Source organism: Wasmannia auropunctata, unplaced genomic scaffold (assembly GCF_000956235.1).
Source record: "Wasmannia auropunctata unplaced genomic scaffold, wasmannia.A_1.0 LD336092.1, whole genome shotgun sequence".
Taxonomy (NCBI): Eukaryota; Metazoa; Arthropoda; class Insecta; order Hymenoptera; family Formicidae; genus Wasmannia; species Wasmannia auropunctata.
Genome location: NW_012026798.1, coordinates 1,667,714 through 1,685,736, shown reverse-complemented (window position 1 = coordinate 1,685,736; position 18,023 = coordinate 1,667,714). Strand labels below are relative to the sequence as shown.

Sequence of the window (18,023 nt, the reverse complement as noted above, 5' to 3'; positions counted from 1 at the left end):
GAAAGGGTTGGAAGTCTACGAGCTGTCGAGCGACAGACAACGAAGGGTGGCGGCGTGTTGGGACGGGAAAGGGGGGAAGGAGGGAGCAACCGTTGATGGCCGCTCCTTTTTGTCGCTGTGGAAAAACGCCGCCGTTAAACTTTTTCCAATGCGCTAGGGCACGAGTAAAATATCGAGTAAATGCGCCCGCTGTAGCGAGCGCCCATTAATTCGACGAAGACGCGAGAGGATGGGGTAAAGCTTAACCTCCACGAACCCCCTTTTACCCGGAGGAAGTTCACGTACATATTTACTGGCGCGTCTTTATCCTTCCTCGAGTTGAGAAAGCCGAGTTTTCATTTGCCTCGTGATTGCAAAAATAGAAAATAAAAGTGCGGGTGACTGGCGCAACGAAAACTGTGCGAGTTTCTCCTCACCTTCGAATGCGGGTTTTATTAAATTTTCACAATTAGCTCCTCACGAAGATGTAAATTTTTGAGAGGCTAGTTTATCTTTTAATTTATCCGATGTTTGTTGTGATTGTGTTATTCTGGAAAGTGGGATGCTCAGCGCATTGGAAGTTGGAAATACCTATAGTTTTTTATTTAATATAACACACGCTGTATTCACTTTTCACCTCAATTCAATTCGCCTCGGTTCAATTTCGCAATCACCGCGAGACTTAAGGTGAAATCGGCGGTATATGCATTGCAAATACGCGTTACAATGCGAATACAAAATTGTTAACCTTAAGCAACATGTGTGTGCCATTATGACGCCGTTCGTTTGCTTGACTCCTGGATGTTGGAGGACCGGCCGTTACAATTTGGACAGTCGGTTGACATTGATATTGACAGTCAAACGAGCGTTTCCAACCGCAATGCATTATACATAAGCCGGTCACCCGGAGATGTCCACATCGTGCACCTCCGTATCTACTTTATGCAATGGGGGAAAACGTTGCAGCTGCTGAGGGTGCGAAAGGGTGCATTATGTCGCGTCGAGCTTTCGTGCAAAAATCATTGTCCGCTATGTACACTCGGCACGTATTCGCGTCGCATTAAGAAAAAATAAAACGTTGCACATTTACCCGTGTGCTCGTAAAAAGAGAAAAATCATTATGCGCCACTACCACGGTCCGTTTGAAATTCATTTTGTTTTTATCTTCGACCCCGGTCATTTCTAAAATAACGTGTGAATCCGTAGAATCGTACAGAGAATCGCGAAAAAACGCATTACGAAAGCGTAATTCTCATTCGAGTCATTTATTTTGTAACAGTTAGCAATTTTAGTTACTCGCCCAATTTTCCAATTTATCGCTTTCAAAATTTCTGATTCATTCCGCCCATGTTGCGCTTCGCGATTGCAATGTCAATATTTCAAAAGTTCAGGAATACTTAAGAGACTGAGCTCATGATTTATAAGGTTCACTATAGTATACGATCTCATATGTTCTATATTAAACTGCGAATCTGATATATCTTTTGCTTGATTTACTATTGATAAATTCAATTCGTCCGCACTTGATCTAGTTTATTACGTCCAATTTCTATTATCTTGTAGTTTATTTTATTCGTCTCTGTACGGACCGCGTGGCTAACGTTTTCACGTTCGGAATTAGCCTCCATATTGGCTCGTGGTGTCTATTGGCAATCGATCGAGTGTTCAGCCAACCACCATGAATATGCACGAGAGAGTACTTCTAGAAAACGTTTCCAGCGAGCACTCACTCCCGTCGAATGTGCACCCATCGGCTGTTTGATCATCGTGTACCGCGACACAATGGAAATTTGCAATTTACTTCGTTGACTTCCAAGTCGGAAATCGTTGGAAAATATATGCGCAAATACTGTATATAAAATGTTATATATGATATCCAACTAAGAATATAATTAGCGGTAGAACCATACTTTTAAAAGAATTTGCACAAACATTTTTTGTAAGATTTAAATTGCTTAATCCATGATATATTATAAATTTAGAAATTTCCTAAATTTCCTTCGGTATTCGCGAGTTCAATACATCCGGATAAATTTTCAATTACACATCATTTTTTCAATAAACCTTCAAACAGCGTTGTAAGAAATTATTTACAATAAATGTTTTTCATAAATTTACATAATTTTAAGTTACATAAATTTATGCCTCGGATTTTAATCTCCGAAATAAAAAAAAATTCTTCAATTTATATTAATGTATGTTAACTTTAAGCAAAGATACATTAATTTAAAGTTTTGTACATTAAACCTGCGAATACCAGTTAGGAAATTTCGGAATAAATACCAATTATAAGATTTAAGATTTTTAATTTGTACATTAATTAAGTCGCAAATTTATTTTAAGACTGCAAATAATAATCTAATAATTTAGTATATCAAAAACATAATAAAAAGAAGACGATTGTTTGTAAAAGAAAATTAAAAGTCAATATGTAAGTATATTATTCAAAAAATATTAAACGACTCGTATTTTCCACACGTTATGTTTTTAATCTGTTATTATAATTTTCATATAATGTTTTCACAAACAGGCAAAACGCATTTAAAGTAAACCGCTTTCATTCGAGGTCTCGGCAAAAAAAAAATCCGCGAGATGAAAAATGGTTCTGCAATTTCGATATTCACTATCGGAATGATATTTCAATATATGCCACGCGATACTTCGTAATCGGGGGCTCTTTGTAGCTTTGCTGCCTCAAATTGCAGGCCGTATTGCGCCCGTGTTATTTCCATAGAGTTTTTTATTAAAAAAATATATAATGCGCCTGCATGCGCGCCGCGAAATAACAGTCGATTTATGCCTTCGTTCGTTAGTAGCGACGTCGCCGCGGCAATGCGGTGACGATTCATTCGGAGTTTAACGCACAAAAGCCCAGGTGTACCCATTAGCGAGATACTTCGGGATTCAGCTGAATGCGAAAGCCGCGTTTAATGGCGGGGAATGCGAAACTATCGATAAAGTTTCCCGTTTCCGACCACGAGACGGTGAGTCAAAGAGGTCGTCCGCGGCCTTGTAATTCGACTTTTGTGCTGCTGCAACGAGGGGAGCAAACGACATAATCGTATTATATCAACGTTTAGATACGTTTCTCCATAAATTCTATACGTTACACAATAACGATTTTATAGCTGTAATAAATCACCACTTTATCATATCTCAAAAATATAAGTACAAAGAAAGATGATAACTGCTTACATACAGCTCGACAGACTGCAGATATAATTATTATAATTAAGTTCAAAAAATCTCTCTTTTTTATTATACTCTCTCTTTTAATTAATTTTTTCATTTAAAAATTTTTTAACTTAATTAAATTAAATTTAATTAAAATTAATTTTTCCTAGAAAAAATATATATTCACCTTCAAGTTTCGAAATACATATATTAATTAATTCAATCGCGCTATATCTGAAAACGCGTGAAAGTTGATTTTCCGTATTTCCGTTAATTATTAATATATACAAATACGAATAATTGACACATTGTCATTGATCACATGTTAAATTCTGCTACATTGATGAATGCTTCGTATTTGCAGCACATATATCGAGAATTGTCTCGCGACATTAAATCCTGAACTTCGCGTTCGCCAAAACGTGAAGTTATAGATCATCTCGCGCAGTCGGCCGGCTACTTCGCAATTATGATTTTAATTATGAACGAAGTGTTACCGAGGGGCTTACCGGAACGGTTGTTAGCCACGCGACGCACTCTTGATTTGCGAAATTAAGTGAAAATATTTATGAGCAATTTACACGCGGCCGATATTACGCGCTGCATGTTTCACGCGGTAACGCGCGCACTCGCGTCGCCGCGCCCGCACCGTCGCGTCGTCGTCTCACGGTATACTCCGTCGTCGACCACGGACTTTGTCGCAAATTAAATGCGGTTGCCGTCGGGCTTATCCTCGGTCGGAAATTTCCTCTGAATTATTGACGAACTGCCGCTTTTGACTCTTGATGAAAGGAGCGTCAGCCCCTTTATTCCCCTATGTAACGTGGAGTGTAATGAATCTCGCAATAACCAACTCCATCCGACAAAAGAATCGTCCCTTGTGACAGTCAATCGTCCTCATTAATTTTCCACCGTCCATTAGTACGAGAATCGCCCTTGAAAAAACCCGGTGAAATTAATTTTAATTCAGAGTAATAGCGCTTCTATAACATTTTAATATATCTCTCATATTATGGTGCTCCTATCCATTATTGCACTATAGTTCATTAAACTATATAAATAATAAATTTCAATACAAGTCACGAGATAGATAATAATAAGGTAAATAATAGAAACAAGATCGAGCACGCGGGTAAATTGAGCGGTAACATATATTTTAAGTGGATGGCTTCAGTGAAAACGACGGTTGTGGTTAGACACGGCTGACCTCACTTCGCCTCTACCACTGCGGCGTTGCGCTATAAAGGCGTACCGCGCGCACTCGCATTAGAATAAACTATATCTATCTACACTATGCTGCACATCAAACGTGCAATAAATGTGGAACATGTGGTAGTACTATACGACGCCGTCATATCCTTTTAACCCTCGGGGAAAGGGGAAGGGGGCGAGCCACGAGCACCGCACATACGCTTCGACAAAGGAGTGGGTTTGTGCTGTCACATACGATTTGGAAATAATGCCAAGGCGAAGACAAGTCCTAAATGTCAAAGAGTTTGCACGGTATAATATAAAATCTTAATAATAATACATATTTGGACAACGACAATTGTTATATAATCCCTGCGTAGCATATAGGGATTATGAAATTCGTGATAATTGGCCAGTAAAAATTATGGCGATTTTAATTTTAAGCTCGTATACACATGTTTGCATTTTTTTACGTCTTCAGTTCATTTAACTTTTACATCGTACTTTCGCATGCAAAACGCATTTGCAACCGAAGCATAAAAGCTATAGATCGTAAAAAAAGTTCTCTGATAAAAATTCTTTTCTTTTATACTACCTACACAGAAAATATAGACGCTGCGATAATGTAGGTAGACAAAGACGGAATTCTTAGCAAGACTTGTTAAGTCGAAAATAAAAACTGATATAAACGGCAAAATTTAAAAAAAAAAAAAAACTTCACGAAGCGGCGTTTGGCTTTGTGAGCTGAAAGGCAATCGCGATGAAAATTATTACGTACGCTTGGACAAGATCGTTACTTTCGAGAATTCCCGAATTGGAGAAACTCTGCTGTCACTCGCGTTGTTTCGTCGCTCCTCAAACACGCGTAACTGACCAAACTGACCAACAAAATTGCAAATAGTTATTACGACTCGGATTCCGCACGTCATATGCTTAGCATGTCGTCGAAGCAAACAGCAACAGTCTGTACGAAATTCCGGCAGGATGTTTGGTGAGCTCGCATTAGCGTTTCCCGAGAAATCATGAGTACTTTCCGAGGACTTCAAATATTAATGCACTGGATATTAGCAAAGTCTTTATTCAGCCAAATCTGGCATGCAGGTCGTATATTTAAAAGATATCACGTATGTATACACTCTGTGTGTAATAAATCTTTTGATATCGATGAAATGATACAATATAAATTACAAATTGATATAATATAAAATTTTATGCTTTACAAATAAAACAAAATTGTTAAAATGTATTCAATATTAAAAACAAATGAAATGTATAATATTACACGATAAAATATGGAAAAATGTTTAATCAAAGATAATTTAGAAGCTTGCGTTATTAATTCTTACTTTGAGTCACGTCAAACTGAACGAGCGGATGCTTTACGTTTTCCTATGTCAATTTCAAGATTGAATCATCAAAATCTAATCAACGCGAGAAGCGTGCCAAGGGGCATCCATATGTATCATCTGTCTTAAACTATTTTGCATACGCCCCGTCTACGAGGGAGAAAAGCGGCGCATAGAAGGGGAGGAGAATCGGAATATCTTTCGTCCGTCGGAAGACGGAGGATGTATATGTATATTCAAAAAGGGAAAATGAAAAGTGGCGGACATAAGAATGTGCGCAGAACTGAGGAGAAACAAAATGTGCCTTTGATGTCGTTCAGCTTGGTCGAAGCTTTTTGCATTCCTTTGATACTCCGGAGTCCTCAAAGTCTTCCCAGTCAGATAGAACAGACGAAGAAGATGAGCTTTGGTCTCGTCATCTAAAAAGGCTCGTATTAAAGAGAACGTATTAAAGAGAAAATAATATTGTTCAACTACGTAGATACAGTTTTATGATTTTTACATTTGATAATGATACGTGTATTAAGACTTCAGTCGGTATTAGGTGGATGCTATGTACAATCGAAAAATTTTACATATAAACAATAGTAGAGGAACTGTAAGTAAATATCACAAATAAATTTTAATAGCGCTTTTTATGGTTGAGATGAACTACTAGACCGCGTAAGTGAATATCACAAATAAATTTTAAGAGCGCTTTTTGTGGTCGAGGCTGGATCTTAGTGCCTGATAATATTTCCGTATGAATGTTAAATTCATTATTCGGCCTAACTGCGCGTCGAATTAATGTTGGACTTGTAACGCAATCAACGCAATCATAAGCTGAAGTAGAAACAGTGAGATCATAATTAAATTGATATTTAACGTTTAATAATTCGACGCGAACAAGCATTTTAAAACACTACGAAGAAATTCATTATGAAATAAAATTAAATAATTCACTTGAAATAATTCACTAATTCAATTTAAAAAATTCATATAGAAATTTATTATTATAGGCACCAAGATCCAGCCTCCGATCATAGAAAGCGCTTTTAAAATTTATTCTGAAAATTTTAATTAATCATCTTAATAAATATCTGATCTCTACACATTTAACTCCTGATAATTGAAGACTAATTTAAAAGAATTAAATTTATCAAAATTATACATCAATCACTTAGCTTAAATAGATCAGTTGCAGATTGCAAAAATATAAATAGCTGTTATTTAATATTTTCTATCGGTCTTTACTAATATATGTCAACTAATGAAAAATATTTAACGGTGTGGAAATTCTAACTAACAATAAGATTAAAACTAACTTATCAACGTTTCAAAAATATTAAAAAATAATCAAATTTTAGCTTTAGAATTCTTCGATTTAATCGGGGAGGGATTTGAAAACACTATCGAGTCTCATTGAAAATATTTCATTGTTGCCTAGTGAACCGATTTAAAAAAAAAAAGAAAGAATCGAGGGATTTTGTTCGTTTGGCGAGAGCTGTTGCGCGAACGCGAATGCCGTTCAACGTAATCTGTCTTCGTACGTGCCATTTGCCTTTGACGTTTACCACCGCGAAGGGCGCCGCGCTATTGATGATAGCGGCGGCGTTGTCAGGGTTGATAGCGGGGTTGATAACGCTACGCCCGTGGACACACAGTTTCGCGGGCGAGAAATAATGAAATTTGCCGTTGACGAGGCGAATGGTGATTAATGAGCCGCACACAGGTGCGAATGTCGTGTCGCTCGACTGAGACCGCCGCGCACATGTGCATGTACGCTGCCGCGCGCGCTGGAAAAGTTCGACGACCGAATGACTAACAAGACCAGGAGAGAGAAAGATTGATCGAAATACAATCGTATGTACAGAGATGAAAAAAACGTACGTACGCACGAGCGTTCGTTCGCAGTTTCTTTGACCGATACGAAGTCGATTTTCCTTTAGCAAAACATTAAAGAGAGAGAGAGAGAGAGAGAGCTCATTATCTCGTATTTTTTTTCAATTTTCAACACTGATTATCTTAGGAGATTAACTGTTACGTTAAAAGTAAAGTTGTTTAAGTAAAGTTAAAGAGAACGAATAGGTAATAAGGATAGGTAATAAGGACAAACGAATAAATTTACGAAAGGCCAATTACATAAACGCTCGTAATGTAAATGCACGAAAGAAGGATGTCTTACCAGTTTTAAGAAAACTTTCAGCTCATTTTTGAATATTCAATACGATCTTCCAAGTTTGGGCATTAATAATATAATTTTTCAGCGCTTTTTGTATATTAATAGAACAGAACTCGGCGGCAAGAACACCTGGAATATAAACGGCCCCATTTCATGTTTCAGCTCATATAACCGGAAACAATGAAGTGGCTTTGGATAATTGTCTTAGTGGCTCTGGCGCTGCCGGCTGCTGTACCGCGAAAAATCCACAGAAGCAAGCCCAGTGAGTAAACGTTTATTAATAAGTAGCTTTCACGAGCAGTTATTGCGGGAAAATATTATTGCCGAGATAAATCGCTTTAAAGAAATTCAGAGAACTTGCCTCTTTCGATGAATTATTCTTCTATTAATTATCGCTCGACTTGTTGGCCGTGTTTGCGCGTCCCGCGAACGTTCTGAGAAGTTCGTGTGGGGTTTTCCCCCCGGATAAATATTCGTACACGAGAATATCAAAGAAACGTATCGTATAACTATCCGGAAAAGATATACGATCCAAACGCTCGCCGTTTTCACCGTTATCCTATCATACGGACATTCCTTTACGAGTATCTTCCGAAAGAATCGGAGAGCCGCTCGATACGTCGCGAGCGGGCGGAAAGTCGATTTTGATCGGGACGAGGCTGCGGAGAATCACTTCACGATAGTGATTGAAGAAAACCGCCGTCGCTTGTTCTTTCGCGTATAACGACAGTAAGCCGATCTCGAAAGGCTATGTGTATCCGCCGACTGTTCAGAAATACACGCGATATTGCTATCCGCGAAATTGTTTTACGATAGATTCCCGATTCTGACAATCTCTGGACGATAAAAATGAAGAAAATATTATGCTTTTACCGAGCGACTATATGTATATATATATATATATATATACAGATATGTATATGCGGAAACAATAAGACGTCGAAACAGCAACTGAAAGGACATCGATGGCGCACGCGATGGCAAAAATAGCATCCGTTTCGAAACGTTTTCCGTTTTTCAGCCGGAGGCATACGAGTATTTTCCGAAATAATCTGGAGACCTTGCGACACGTCGCGTTGCGAACAAACGGAAAATCGAACGGCACATCATGAAACAAACACGAACTTCCGCATCTTTAGTTACACGGAATCCTGTACTCTTATTCTCATATTTTTCTATGTCCTGATTGACATATATACTTTGCCGGGGAGCAAAATGCGCCCCGCCCTTCGTTCTCGCATGATCTGGTCAAGCTCTTCCCCTTTGCTTCTCGCGAAGGGGAAATGAGTAGTCGGCAGTGCTGTCGGGCCGGATTCCAGGCCCTCGTCGGCGACAGATGTCGGTTATTGGAAGGAGGTATCTCCTTTTTTGATTTCAGCGCCACGACTGTACGGCGACAGAGTTCCCGTCAATTTAATAAGGACCACCAGCAGCAAGATACGGCAAAAGATCGTGGACACCCACAATTACTTTCGCACGCAGGTCAAGCCATCTGCCGCCAACATGCTCGTCATGGTAAGAATTCCATTCTTATTCCCGTCTAACAAGGGAAGAAAATCCCATCTTCGGGATCTCAGAACATTTGATCGTGCAATAATAACATAATAAAGAGAATATGATTAGCTCGTCTATACAAAAGTAATTAGGAGAAGCGATTAGATAGATCAACGGCGATGTTGTTTAAAATAAGACAGTCTTCGTTTATTTAAAAAATCAAATTCAAGGATAAAGCACGTGAATGTTTTAACGATCTTCATCAGTAGTGATAAGAATTATAAGATTTATGTAATTGACTGAAATAACGAAATAAATAAAATATACCTAACATGAAAGGAATATTATGAATATTATACATCAGAAATAAATATGAATATTAATGAGTAAGCATAAAGTTGATAAAAAAAAAACATAATAAAAACAGAATTGAAGAAAGGCTATCAAAACTGAAAGCATTATATAAATTACAATATAAAACAATGTGTATAAAATAAATTAAATATAATAAATATATCATTAACAGAGTCATAAAATTAGAGTATAAAAACGTGAAAGTGGTTAGGGTATAAAAGAAATGTTCATAATTTATTCGTCGTTCAGCGGTGAGAAAGAATTAAGTTAGAAGTAGTGAAAAAAATCTAAGAGATGTTAAACAAAAAAAAATAGTATCAATGATTATAAATAATAATGAATCAATGATTATAAATATGTGCACAAGTCAATTTATAATACAGTTTGATCGAGTTAAGAAAAACAAAATAACAGCAATAAACGGTTTGTAGATAATTCCGCGCTCTTCTAATTATACAAGTTTTTCGTGTTTAAATCCCGAGTTTCTGTTTTACGCGCATAAATATATTTACGTACAGTGTGCAGCGCGAGAAAAGTCATTTGTTAGACATAGATCCACGAAGTCAGATGTCACTTGATTGTGAATCGCTGCGGGATCGAACGCTAAACGGTTTACAAGAGAATAACTTACACCGGTGCGGCGTCTTCTGCGTCCGCTAGACGTATGTACAAACGCAAGTATTCGCGCGGCGAGACACGAGATCGATATACCCTATTTCCGTTGATCGACGCCTGTCCGCGTGACTCGAACTTCAAAGTAAAATTGGTTTCGTCGGGGGGGGGGGGGGGCGGAGCGGAAGTAGACGTTACGCGCTTCATCGGGAACGTTTACGAGAACTTTCGCCGGTGCGGCGCGATAACCACCTTTCTATAAATTGCATCGGCAGTTCATCACGATATTTCACAAATGCTCGCTTTTTGTCCGCTGTCGTCGCTACATCGCGACGACGGCGACGGCGCGACCGATAGCCGATATCGGATGCTTTTGATATACTTGTCATTATGTTGCATCTACTCGCGACGGCATATTTTTGTTATTTTTCGCAAATGATGGAAAAACGATGGAAAATAATGGGAACACGGCAAGAAATTTTATCAAGGCTGTGATATAAGATGCTTTTTCGAGCTTTATAGTGACAAACGCGCTAAATTTTTACGCACCTTATAAGTTTCACTATCGATCATCTGAAATGGGTCATCAGGAGAGTAAAAGAAAGATGTGTAATGCGAACGCTATTCTTGCAGACATGATCGTCTATTAGGTTGGTGCAAAAAGTTTGTCGCGTATCAGTCAAAAAAGAAGTTGAAAGTTCAGCAAAATCGAAGCCAAAGTACCGCCGCGGACTTCAGCATACTTTGTGTTCTTTTTAGAAAGAAATTTTTTATTTCTCTTTTTAAAACAGTTCGGTTTTTAACTTTGTTTAATATAAAGTTTGATAGAAAAATGACAAACCTTTTACATCAATTTAAAAGCTACTTTGAACGATAAAGAGACAAAGCCACTTTTTTCTCTCGTATATTTCGAGTAATTACAGAGGACGAATAATATTGGATAACGGAATGACATAAAATATTGTAATAATATTAAATATTGCTAATAATATTAAACAGTGTCATATAAATCCACGTTTTACAAGAATTTTGATTCAAATGTGTGTTAAATGTAATTTTATTACAATATATTATTATTAAATTTGAAGTTTCAAGAATCTCTGGATTTTTGGATATCAGCTTTACTTGAAGCTGAGATTCCTTCGCGCAGTATTCGTGAATAATGCGACCGAGCGGTTTCGTAGCCTGTTCGAATAATGGTAGGGATGCTCGCTTTGAAATTCTATCGATTTTCCAAGATTCTCATCTTTCGATGTGCCTTCGACAATACGTTGCCACTTTTCAAAATAGGATCCTTCCAAACTCTTTTTCGCTCCGCGTATCTCTCACTTCTTTCAAAAATAGAAATAGCCTTTCGAATGCACTACAGTCTCAATGTCGATATCGACAGATTATTTTGTTTCAGTTGAATTAATTATAATGTAACTTTAATATTTTACACACTTGAGTTCTAGGTGACATATTTTAAAATAATTTAATAAACTGATATAAATAAATTTGTGATCAAATGTAAAATAATATTGATTCTCCGTCCTCTCTCTTTCTCTCTTTCTCTCTAAAATAAATATATTGCCATGTATCTATATACTTGAGAGATAAGATGTTATTTAAATGTTATTGAACTATTATTAAAATTTGAATTAAAAATGCTTTACTATTTTATATTTATACATCATACATTATTTTTGGGGAAAATATATAGCAATATAAATTATTCAATACTTGATTTTTAATTTAAAAGATACTGGCAATTCAAGTTTATTTTTATGAGATCAATTCACAAACTTCTAAATCATATAATATAATAGCTGTTCAAAAATCTAAATTTATATTATCCAATGATATCATGTTATGAAACTAGAAAACACAAAGATTTATATAGGTTTATATTCTTTGTAAAATTTGTACGGATAATATTCAGAGAAATAATTACCGGCCACAAATGAGGAGGCACTCTTCTGGAAACGCAACAAAAGCAGTATAATAAATACAGCAGTAACGTAATTCAACTTTCTCGTGTACAATGCGCATTTAATTTGAGTTTTTGGCAACTTCGCAGTAGATAACGCGTGCCGTTAATTGGACTGATTAAAATTAAGCGGCGAAAGCGCTCGTTATCCGCTCGTTTCGCGATTTTCCGTATTTCTGTGGAAAATTATCAGAAATGCTGAATGTAAATCCTGCACCAATTATTGTCTGCAACACGTGACTTTCTTCTGTTTGGATAATAAAGCATGATAATAAGATGCACGCCGATATTTCGAGAATAATGGATAATTAAATAATGGTAAAACAGATTATTTAACTGTAAATAATTTCAACTGCAAATATCGGTATGAATTTATAATACAAATATCAGTATTGTATATATTTATAACAATAAATATCAGTATTGTATATATTTATAACACAAATAATTATGAAAAGACCAACAAAAGTATAAAAGTATATTAATTATGCCGTGAACATTTGTCTTGTATTTAATTGTAATTATACAATTGTAATTATTTTACATATGAGATATTTATATATATGTAATATGTAAAATAATGTTGTATCAAAACGTAAATTTATTCTTACGGATATATTTCTATTGCTCAATGAACGCTCGATATTAAGATGTTAAATGTGCTTGTGCATACAAAATAGCGGGTTTTATCAGAGATTTACCTTACGAAGCGGTTTACTTGATCAGAAAACTGAATTTTCGAGGTTCGCCGTCGAGTACGGTGCAAGATTTCAATTTCCGCCTGCATCGACGTTATTATCCGATCTATATATAAACATGTATGTGTACTATATATCACTCACTTCCCGTTGTTTCTCACGGCGATACAGCGCAGGAGATTTCAGAAGGAAAGGCGATATCCACCGCGGTTGGTAGTTTAACCGAAACAAATCGAAATGCAGATTAACTCAATCGCCTTTTCTTCTCTATAAGGAAACAAAAGCAGACGCAATAATAAAAGCGTAAGAAATATGCAAAGAGGAAGTTGGAATCAAATGACTGCTGTATGACTGCTAACACAATTTTTTTTTTTCCAGCAACTTTTAGTTATGACGGTATACGTGTAATTATAATTATGATTAAAATATTAATGAATTAAATTATTTTGTGATTAACTATTTTTTTTTGTTATAATTGCACAAGTTTTCGAGCATTTGAAGTCGACTCTCATAGTTGGCCTGGTAAAATATCTTCCCGGAAAATCCGGTATATTTGTAGACGCGGCCAGGTGTGTCTACGTGGTTAGACCATCTCTGGGTCTGCTCGTCGCGTTTACTCGTCGTTTCCTTCGCGCCGCCAATCTCAAGCTTGGTTATAAGTTACACGACTTCCCACTTAAATTCTTTTCCCACGGAAACTACCAGCGACGTCACCGTAAAAGCTACTTTCGGCAGGAGTTACGCCGTAGATGCGACTGTTATCTGGGGTTTCTCGGCGAAACTCGAGGCGCGCGATGCGAGTTTCTCGAGGAGAGAATGACCGCGGTATCCTTCGATTCTATCGATTCAGTATAGAGTCAACGTATGGGGGCTAACAACAAGTAATATCACGAATGGGTCCAACGAAATATTACATCTTTCATTCAGCAGATTATTATTATTAATTAATAATCATGTTGATATTTATTGAAAAAATCATGATTAATCGATTTTTTTAGACATTTACAATTTTTATATTTTTAACGTAACATCTCGTAATAGAAAATAAGAATTACCGTTTATCTTTCTTAATTTTTCTATATTCACTTATAAATAATTTCTGAGTATTCTCATTTATAAAATATTATTGTGCTTTGTTATATTTATAAATTATAAGAGGGGAAGAAAAAGAAAGAGAGAGAGACAGGCAGAGAAAGCGAATAGGAGGGGAGAGAGAGAGAGAGCTAACATAACGATACATAAATATATAAATGTTAATTTATAAAATATAATGTTTATATACCGAGCTATATCTTCTATAAAGCATAATTAAAAATTTCAAAGCATATTGTGCGTAACAGGATATTGCATCTGGTACTTGTTAGAATTCAGAGTCAACTTTATATACCTAAGCAAGAAAGCAGTCCTCCTCACTCCGAGATGCATAAATCAAGGAGCGCCTCTGATTAAGGAACCCCGCTCTAGGACTTAGGTTCCGACTTTCTCAAGTTTAACGTAGGCGCGTAGAATGCAATATCGGAGCATCACGGCGTAACTTTTGGCCGTTTTTTTTTTACGTAGTCAAGTTACGTAGTTGCAGTTCTTGCAACTATAAATGCGGTTCATTACAGAGAATTAACGCGCAGTTATAATTTACTATCGAGTTCGGGAAATATAGGGGAATGAAGAGGAGAAATATGAGAAATAACAAAAAAAAAAAAAAATAAATAAATAAGAAGCGCAGCATCTTTCTTCGTGAAACTTTTGAGAACGCGGGCTTCGCCTCTACGGGGGCGAACATTATGTGCTTTGAAAGCACGATATTTGCATATAACGAGCAATTAAGGAGCCACAGGAAAGTCAAGAAACTTTTGCCGGGAGTTTACGTATGCGCGCAGACGTGAAAAAAAAACTTCTTGCACTTGTAAAACGCAGTTGTATTATACGTATTTAATTAAACTTTAAGCTATTTCTGAATATAATGCACAGAGCCTTTCAATTACGCCCCTTGCCTAATTTGTAGCCATTTTCTTTCTAATCAAAAGTAGGTTAAGCATATTTTTCTACCAAATTCGTTAACATTCAGCTTTGAATTTATTTGTAATTGTTTAAACGCTCGCATTGGAAGAGTTATCTATTTGGTTATCTAGAATTTCGTTGTCCAATGATCCTCAATTCGAAAAGAAATTTTCGATAGCTTACAATTTGAAAGTAATTAACGTTTTGACGTTAGAAATATTTTTCCATTTCAGTCCCGAATATTCGTATAGTATTGCAATTTCCGAGGTGCTCTGTCTACGATAAAGCGTCATATTTGATAATATTGTTATGTCGGATGTTTTTCTTTGCTTTAGAAATGGCATTCCGGTCTAGCGAAGGCAGCGCAGAGGTGGTCCGATCGCTGCCTCGGTTTAGTGCATGACAATGCGACCGGCCTGTATCTGGACGGCTTTGGACAAAGTGGACAAAACATATTCATCAGTACGGGTCGCACACTCTGGTGAGATATTATTAAATCTTGTTTACCTCTAGTTAGCGAGTTTCGCGTTGCAGTCCGCTCTATTTGTACAGATGTACTCCGTGCACGAGCGCCAGACTTTATTCCGCGAAAATATGCGGCGGTCCATCTGCCGTGGAGATGCACACCGTTAATTACCTCGCCACCGGCTTCATTATTTACATATCAAAAGATAACTTCTCGAAAAGATATATATCCCGTCGCCCGGGATGATTATTAATCTCGCCGCTGGACAAGGTCTCGAATTTTACGATTTAATTGCGAAAATCATCGGAATATATACGCCGCGAGTCGCAAGAGTGTAATTTCGAAAGATCACGTTCCGTGTCATCGGGAAATTTAGCTTCGCGCCGTGTTGAAAGAGGATATTGCTAATCGTAATTAATTCTCCCGTCAACAAAGTTAGAATTAGATTACGTGAACAAACAGTCCGCCGTTGGACAACAGCGTAGATTTTCGCCATGCAGAAACCGTGGGCTTTACAAACATCATCCCGGAGTACGCGCGCGGACGCTTTGCGTTGCGCGCGGACAATTCGCCGCGCGACTATAGGAATCGAGAGAGAGAGATAGAGAGATTGCTCCCTCCGAATTATTCTCGTCGGAATGTTGCACAGGAACTTCCCCATCAGAATGTGGTACATGGAGTACAAGGACTTCAAGTACGGGCCCAATACGACGAATGAGATCCTCGAGATCGGCCATTACACGCAGGTGGTGTGGGCGACGACACATCTGGTCGGATGCGGGGTGAGCCATTGCACCGGCGGCAAGGGTCCGCTCGGCAAGGATTTCTACATGTACGTTTGCAACTACGCTCCGAGGTACGTATAATGTTGAACAATCGAAGAACCGTGCTCGATAGCGAGAGCGCTCAGTTAAGCGGATCGGAGTTTCATCATCTTGCGTACTTACAACGTCTATGCATGTAAAAGAGCCCTCGGATGGTTATGTCAAACGCGTTCTTCAATTGAAAAAGAAAACGCGCTTCCGGATATGTATTCCGGATATGTGTTCTTTTTTTTCTTCTTTATCGTGAGAGAGATCTTAAGTTTATCTTTCGTATGGGTTATATTTATTACTCGTGCAGTACCGCGCGGCACATCGCCTGTATCTAAATTTCACAAAAAAATGTTCGCGATATATTGGAGATTATGATTCTCGCGCGCTGTTATTTTGTTGTTTGAATGCCGAAAGGTTTTTTTCCCTATTTTTTTTTTGTCGAATCCATACGATAGAGCGCACGTGTAACAATTACGTTACACACAAATACAAATTATATCGATAGGGTAGTAACGCGGTGTAATTATTTTCGCCGGGGTTGCGCGCCGTTTGCCGTGACTGTTATGATACACGGCTGTTTCTGCAACAGCAATTGCAATTGGGCCACGGCTGGAACTTAGTTCATTAGCATGGAATTGACGCAATAATTTGCTGGAGGGAAATGCGGATTGAAACGGTTAACCGTAAACTTGGCGAAAGTAGCGTGCGCGGCATCGTCAAAGCGGATCTTAGTTAAATCGACATTTGCTGAATGGGAGAAGGTCAAAGCGGATTGTTAAATCATTAATACGAAAAAATAAGAGCTAAATAAGAGGATAGGAAGCTCGATTAAATCTCGTAAACATTACGCTTTTTACGTTAACAGAGATAGTCACATTTAAACAAGAATTTTAATCTTGTATTATAAAAAATTAAAAATTTTCTTTGAAGAAATTAATTTTTATATTAATAAAAATTTGTAGAACGATAAAATATCGAAAAGAATAAAAAAAATATTATTAGGAATCAATACGTAATAATAAAATAAAGCATATTTGTGGAACAGAAGGTATTTGTTACAATAATATTTGAGTTCCTTCCTTTAATTTTTTTTTTTTTTCAAGAATCAACTATAGATTGCATAAGCAGCTAAGAAGAATGTTACTTGAGAAAACGTACTATCAGTGAATTCTTGAATGGAAAACAATGTTGTATATAGTCACTCAGAGTGCAGCGATCTTGCTGTCTTGAGTATTTATAACTTCTTGCGGTGCGACGTTGTAGCGAATTCAATAATTCAAAGCTAAATTCTTTTTATATACGAAAGAAGATGTGACCTTTCCTCAAGTACTTCGTACGCGAACTTGATTATATAGCCCAGTTTTTTTCACGAACCAAAAAATAACCTCTGTTGTATTCAAGCGCGCGCGTGAGAGCTGGCACGTAAGCTTTCCCTAGACACGCTGAAATATGTAAATCCTATATTTATACACTGTATGTAAGCGACGTAACCCGCTCGGGGGAGAACAGGAGGAACGAGGTAAGCAAGGAAAACAAGGAAAATGGTGACACCGGTGCGGAATATATGCAGCGTCAGCTCGAGTTATAGCTCGTTCGTCTTTGTCATGCCCATTGTGGCACTTAGACGGCTCTCTTTGTCACCAGTATGGCACACTTTCTCAGTATACTTATGGTTTTCGTTGTACCGGATAAAATATATATATATATGTGTGTGTGTGTGTGTGTGTGTGTGTGTGTGTGTGTGTGTGTGTGTGTGTGTGTAAGAC

General features: G+C 37.3%; 2 protein-coding genes across 5 annotated transcripts in view; one reads left to right on the top strand and one right to left on the bottom strand.

The window, feature by feature from the left end:
* The window catches only part of LOC105462917 (lysine--tRNA ligase), a 139,772-nt gene that overhangs the window by 64,660 nt on the left and 57,089 nt on the right, over positions 1 to 18,023 (bottom strand). The gene's annotated exons all lie outside the window — the stretch shown is intronic.
* LOC105462920 (cysteine-rich secretory protein 1-like) overlaps positions 1 to 18,023 on the top strand; it is a 54,641-nt gene that overhangs the window by 31,253 nt on the left and 5,365 nt on the right. For 3 of the 4 annotated variants that reach the window (XR_976127.1, XM_011709840.1, XM_011709842.1), the window contains exons 2-5: positions 8,014 to 8,113; positions 9,230 to 9,366; positions 15,312 to 15,457; positions 16,092 to 16,298. Coding sequence is in view for 3 of the 4 variants with exons in the window: in XM_011709840.1 (XP_011708142.1) it covers positions 8,032 to 8,113; positions 9,230 to 9,366; positions 15,312 to 15,457; positions 16,092 to 16,298 (572 nt within the window). In the remaining variant the exon portion in view is untranslated. Of the gene's footprint in view, positions 1 to 4,606; positions 4,657 to 8,013; positions 8,114 to 9,229; positions 9,367 to 15,311; positions 15,458 to 16,091; positions 16,299 to 18,023 lie in introns of those variants that run through there. The other variant, XM_011709843.1, reaches the window with a different exon arrangement.